The sequence below is a fragment of the Salvia hispanica genome, chromosome 2 (genome assembly GCF_023119035.1).
Source record: "Salvia hispanica cultivar TCC Black 2014 chromosome 2, UniMelb_Shisp_WGS_1.0, whole genome shotgun sequence".
Lineage (NCBI taxonomy): Eukaryota > Viridiplantae > Streptophyta > Magnoliopsida > Lamiales > Lamiaceae > Salvia > Salvia hispanica.
Window position 1 is genome coordinate 953,054 of NC_062966.1, and position 6,139 is coordinate 959,192.

General features: G+C 38.5%; 1 protein-coding gene across 2 annotated transcripts; it reads left to right on the forward strand.

Annotated features, from left to right (window-relative positions):
* The first annotated feature begins 394 nt into the window (after nt 1-394).
* Nucleotides 395-5,902, forward strand: LOC125203176 (putative late blight resistance protein homolog R1A-3). Of its 2 annotated transcripts, XM_048101481.1 has the most exons (5): nt 395-782; nt 972-1,042; nt 1,135-4,258; nt 4,392-4,649; nt 4,763-5,902. In XM_048101481.1, exon 3 carries the CDS (start codon nt 1,487-1,489, stop codon nt 4,136-4,138), a length of 2,652 nt encoding a protein of 883 aa, XP_047957438.1. In that variant the 5' UTR covers nt 395-782; nt 972-1,042; nt 1,135-1,486; the 3' UTR covers nt 4,139-4,258; nt 4,392-4,649; nt 4,763-5,902. The 2 variants fall into 2 exon arrangements, with proteins under 2 accessions (XP_047957438.1, XP_047957437.1); XM_048101480.1 differs by having other exon boundaries at nt 395-4,258; nt 4,392-4,690.
* The last annotated feature ends 237 nt before the right edge of the window (nt 5,903-6,139 follow it).

The following is a 6,139-nucleotide window of genomic DNA, read 5'->3' on the forward strand; positions in this document are numbered from 1 at the left end:
ATTCATTAAAAAAAAAGAATGCTTATATGGAGACCAACTAGACCTTCATGTTCGAGTTGAAGTTGATGAGGAACAAGAAGAACTGAAGAGCTAGGCCAATGCAAACTTCGAAATGGTAGTGTTTGACATGTCTTGCAGCTTCGCCCAATCAGGAGTGTGAAGATTGCAGAGAGAAAGATTATGATCCTCACGATGATAATGGCAGCTTGAATTAATGTCATCCTCTGAAAAGTGAATGTGAAGATGTCAGAAGAATCTCTAGCTTTAAAACAAGTGGAAGGATGACTCACCAAAATATGATGGAAGCAATGACGTTTCTGTCCTAAAGCTCAATTGAAGAGGCATTTCAAGTCTGGAATTTGCCTTATTTAAGGACCATCTGCCTTAGTGAAAGGATACGCTTTTCTTTACCTTCACACAATATCTCATGTGCTGAGAAATTCACTCCTTAGCAAAATATTTTCTTGTAAAATAAAATTGTAATAATTTGTAAGCTTCCGCCGTACTTCTCCAAGTTGTATCTCGCTCTACCTCTACCTTGCTAGGTCCACTCATTAGAGTGGTATCAAAGCCACGTTAAGTGGCAACTAGTGAATTAGTTTGGACGTCCGTGCAATTTACATTTAGGCTCGTCATATCACAGCCCAGCCCAAAAGACTTGAGTTTAGATTTTCAAAATCATAGTTAGAAGCTGAGCGCAAGCCCATAATATCATATCCCAGTCCAAGAAGAAATGAGTTGGCTACTTGATAATGTTGAAGAAAAAGCTACCCACTTGTTCAGTTAATATTATCATACTCCTTTTCTTTTCTTTTTTCTTTTTTTATTTTTTTTTATTTTGCATTTTCTTCTCTGCAATTAATAAATTGTGTGTGAGTTACACATTACATCAATAAACAAAATATAATGAGATATTGATTTGGCGCAAACTTCAATCCGGCTGTTTGACTAATCACTTTTGTCGTTTCCAGCTTGATTTAAGAAGACGATTCTGCGATCGAACAATCTCTTGGGCATTTCGTCGAGCATTTGGAGCACATATGTTCTTCTAAGCAGATTATGCAAATCGTTTCAAATTTGAAGATTGAATTCTTTTTACAATGCACTATCTAATCTTTCCATTATGATATGCAGGTGAAGCCAAATCATCAAAATCAGAGTTTCAAGCCCAAAAAATTCAGGTTTGGACCATATTCGTAGCTTTTTCAAAAAATGGGGACATTTTTAGAGATTACAATTTTAGTGGCTCTAAGCCAAAGTTGGGAGCATTTATCTTATCTGAACTGTCTCAGTCTCGCAATAATGTGGTAAGGAATGGCCAACCATCTTAAATCTATCAACACTGTGAAAGGAGAAAGTCTGTGTCCATATTTATTGATTTCAATTCTCAACTGTGAATTCATGAAACAATATTGCTCGTCTTCTAAATATCATCTCATTTTTCATTCAAATTCTATGTGAGCATTCATAGACTGAGTTAATAAGCATGGCAGCTTATGGAGCTCTGGTTTCTCTTATGCATATCATAGATACCCTCCGAAAACATCCTTCCCCTCCCATTTCTATCCACCCTAAACAGGCAGACTCACTCACCGAAAAGGTCACTTTCCTCGAGAATTTTCTCGAAATCTATAATCCCCATCTTGACTACAGCAAAGAGGCCGATCCACTGGAGAGTAGCATCGCAGATGCAGCTTATGCGGCTGAAGACATAATCGAATCACATATCGTGTATCACATCAAAACTGATGGGGGAAAGACCAGCCCCAACTCCTTGTACAAATCTCTAGAGAAGGTGATTGGATACATGGGTCTGATTGAGAAAGAAGCCATGGAAATCAAACAGACTTTGGGCGTCAAACATCAGCTGCACACCAAGTCAGCGCCTTCAGATTCCTCAGAGTCTTCTACCAATGCAGATGATAAGATTACCATGGTGGGTGCTGAGGAGGCCTTGCTTGAAATGAAAGATAAACTCACTTCTGATCGCCGTGATCTACAGATCATTCCCATTGTAGGGATGGGTGGCTCTGGTAAGACTACTCTTGCCATGAACATTTATCAAGACCGTCTTGTTAAAGAGCATTTTCATGTTTCCGCTTGGGTTGCCATATCTCAAGAGTATAACATTCAAGAAATGCTCGTACACATTCTTCGTCAGTTAAATCAAAAAGTTGGTCAAACATCGAGTGAGGAAGGTTTAGGAGAAATCTTGCATAAAAACTTATTTGGTAGAAAATACTTGATTATACTTGATGATATGTGGAGTATTAAGGCGTGGGATGGGATTAGGAGGTTTTTACCGGACAACAAAAATGGTAGCAGAATAGTGGTAACAACTAGGCTATCAAACCTGGGTTCTGATTTATCCCACTCTAAAAACTTTGAGATGCGTCTTTTGAATGTGGTTGATGGTTGGAAGCTTCTCTCCAAAATTGTGTTTGGAGAGAAAGTTTGCCCTCCAGAATTGGTGAAAATCGGTTGGAGAATAGTTTTCGGTTGCAAAGGACTTCCATTGTCGATTGTTGTGATTGGAGGACTTTTGACCAAATCCAACCATACAAGAGAGATTTGGTGGTCTATACAAGAAAACTTGAGTTCAATAGTGAATTCAAATGATGATGAATGGTGTTTTAGAATATTACACATGAGCTATAAGCAATTGCCGGTTTATCTAAAACCGTGCTTTCTCTATATGGGAATTTTTGGTGAAGATAAGGTGATTCGTAGATCAACGCTCATTAAATTATGGGTTTCTGAAGGAATTCTCAAACCAAAAAGTGGGAAAAGCTTGGAAGAGATAGCCAAAGTGTATTTAAAGGATCTCGCCGATAGAAATCTTGTTTTGATTAATAAGATTGGGATTAATGGGGAGATAAAATGCTGCAAAATTCATGATTTGGTGAGAGATATGTGTTTGAAAGAAGTTGAAAAGGAAAGGTTTTATCATGTTATAAGAGATGATCTCCCACGCTTAAATACTCCACGAATAAAAAGCCAACGTCGTGTTATTATTCCAAGGTTGTTATCAAGTCTAGTCTTGGGATCTTTTTCATATGCTCGTTCCTTAATATGTGACTATGACGACTATGGGGAAGTTCGACTGCCTCACAACCTAAGATTGTTGAGGACACTCAAAGCATATGATGTAGATACCGATATTATGAATGGTGCTTATTTCTTTGATAATGTGTTTGAATTGGTGAACTTACGGTACCTTGCTGTTAGAGTTCATCCTGGGTCCAAATTCTCTACTTCGATTGATCTGCTTTGGAATCTACACACATTGACTATTCGTTGTTCGCGTGGTCTTATTGCACCGAATGAAATTTGGAAATTGCATCAACTTCGGCATCTTGAGTTTACGCAATACAGATTGAGTCTCCCAGAACCTCCTATTGACGACAATGACATTGTTATAATGGAGAACCTGCATACACTCAAAGGAGTGAAGAATTTGGTTTTGAATGAGAAGGTGGTTAAAAGAATTCCCAATGTGAAGAAATTGTATCTTTGGTACAATATTGCAGAAATGAAGGGGAATAACTATCTCAGCAATCTTGAGTGTTTGAGTAAATTGGAAAACTTCCACTGCTACCTCAACAATGCACATGATGTGCATTGGCAGGGCATTAGGTTCCCACACTCCCTCAAAAAGTTGTCTGTCATTGTCGCCTGGTCTGCCCATTATGCTCTGAACTTGGAAGATATAATGTCAGAAATCAGTTCATTGCCCCTTCTTGAGAAGTTAGTTTTAAATAGTGGTGTCTTCAAAACAAGCAAGTGGGAAACAATTGAAGGCCAGTTTCCAAGCCTCAAGTTTCTACATTTGGAAAGTTGCTATGATTTAGTAGATTGGATTGTATCAGACAACTCTCACTTTCCACATCTGCGAGGGCTTCATCTTCGTGGGTTTCGTCAACTGAAGGAGATACCATCTGCAGTTGGAGAAATAGCAACGTTGAAATCAATTGAATTGGAATCATGTAGTGAATCAGCGGTGAGGTCAGCTAAAAAGATAGTAGAGGAACAAGAAGATTTATATGGAGACCAACTAGACCTTCATGTTCGTGTCAAAGTTTATAAGGATCAAGAAAAACTGAAGAGCTTGGCAACTGCCAACTTTGAATTTGTATAGTTGTAGATAAAAAGTAGACTTGATCTCGTGTAGCATCAAAGAGTACCCTGTTGTTGGACCTCACTTCCTCTTCTCATCTCATCTCATTTCATCTCATGTACAAGGCGGTGAAGATGTGAGGTATCAGAGTTTTTTTTTTGTTGTTGTAACCTTGTAATAAATTTGAGCTTGTGTTAGTTCAATACTGCAAGCTAGTGTTACTTTTGTTCTACTGTAAAAGGAGCATTTCACTATCTATATTTTTATATTGAAGGGGGAGATGCTGCTATCTGGAACCACACTCGAAGTCTCCCTTGCATACGTTTGAGAGCTGTCGCCAGTCAGTTGTTTGAGCAGCACCTTCTAGTACAGCAGGATAGGAGTAGGATTTTATATTGGCTTTGTTCTAAAACAATGGGTTGGACTTAATCGTCATGGGCTTGGGCTATAATGTATTCCAGAGACAACACTTGGAGCGATTCGAGACTAACGCGTGGAGCGCGCTTTTGACAACACGGTGGTCCATAGGCTGGTAATTAGAGAACTTTAAATCCATGATGAAAAGAAGGAAATGTACAAACCTACATCTTTCTTCTTTGTTATAGTATGTATACATCTGTTTATTGAGAGCTTTCATGTCTGCAGGGAATCTCCACAGAAAATATTAGTTAAATGATGGTAGCAACTTCCAAGACGCCTCATTTGTTTAATTCTACAGCATCCCTTTTGAGAATTCAGAATCACCATCTCCTTTTCATTCATCTTCTTCTCTAGACTGAACAACACAAGATTCAAAATCATGGCTGCTTATGCAGCTCTGGTTTCTGTTATGAATATCATGGATACCCTTCATCTTCATCCTCACCCTCCCATCTCTCTCCACCCTAAACAGGCTGAGTCTCTCACTGAAAAGATCACTTTCCTCCAAAAATTTCTCACTATTTATAATCCCCATCTTGACTACAGCAGAGAAGCGGATCCATTGGAGAGTCACATTGCAGATGCAGCTTATGCAGCTGAAGACATCATCGAATCCCATATTGTGGATCAAATCACAAGTGATGGAGGAATAATCAGCCCCAACACCTTATACGAAGCTCTAGAGAAGGTGATCGGAGATATGGATTTGATAATGAAAGAAATTGTGAGATATGGATTTGATAATGAAAGAATAATCAGCCCCAACACCTTATTGAAGGCTTGTCGGGATCTAGAAGATTGGATTGTGCCAAACAGCTCACACTTTCCGCTTCTCCAAAATCTCTGTCTGACTAAAGTGGATCAACTGAAGGAGATCCCATCAGAGATTGGAGAAATAGCAACAATGAAGTCAATTTCTTTGCGATATTGCAGTGAATCAGCGGTGGTGTCGGCTAAAGATATAATAGAGGAACAAGAAGGTTTATATGGAGACCTACTAGACCTTCGTGTTCGAGTTGTGGTTAAGCATGAACAAGAAGAACTGAAGAGGTTGGAAAGTGCCAACTTTGAAGTAGTAGAGATAGACTTCGCACATAGCATGAAAGAAACAATGAATTGGTTGGGAAGTCCCATCTTTGATGATGAACTATTAAGTTTTTTAGATAGCATACAAGAGGAAGAGATAGTAGAGGAACAAGAGCATTTATGAGGGTATGCTGAGATTAATGCTTATCACAAGAGTGTGTTTTTGGTTTTGTTTTGATCTTAGATTTTATTGGCAAAATGTTTCCTTTGGTGAGATACTAAATCCAATAGTGGGTATGTAATTGTGTTTGTGTGGAGTGATGGGATGGTTTTGTATGATTTGTAGTCTTAACCTACCTGTTTTTTTGTCTTATCACTTAGTATTAAATGTGACAAGCACCCAATCACGAAGAAGATTATGCAGCTACTACGTCTGCCATTTGAAATATGGAGTCTGAAAGGAATGGATTGAGCTGTTTGGCAATAGCCAATAATAGCAAAAAAAAAAAGTGTCCGCAGCAATAGTGGACACTTTTTGGTGGACAAATTTCACTTTATTTTATTTGTTGTATATTT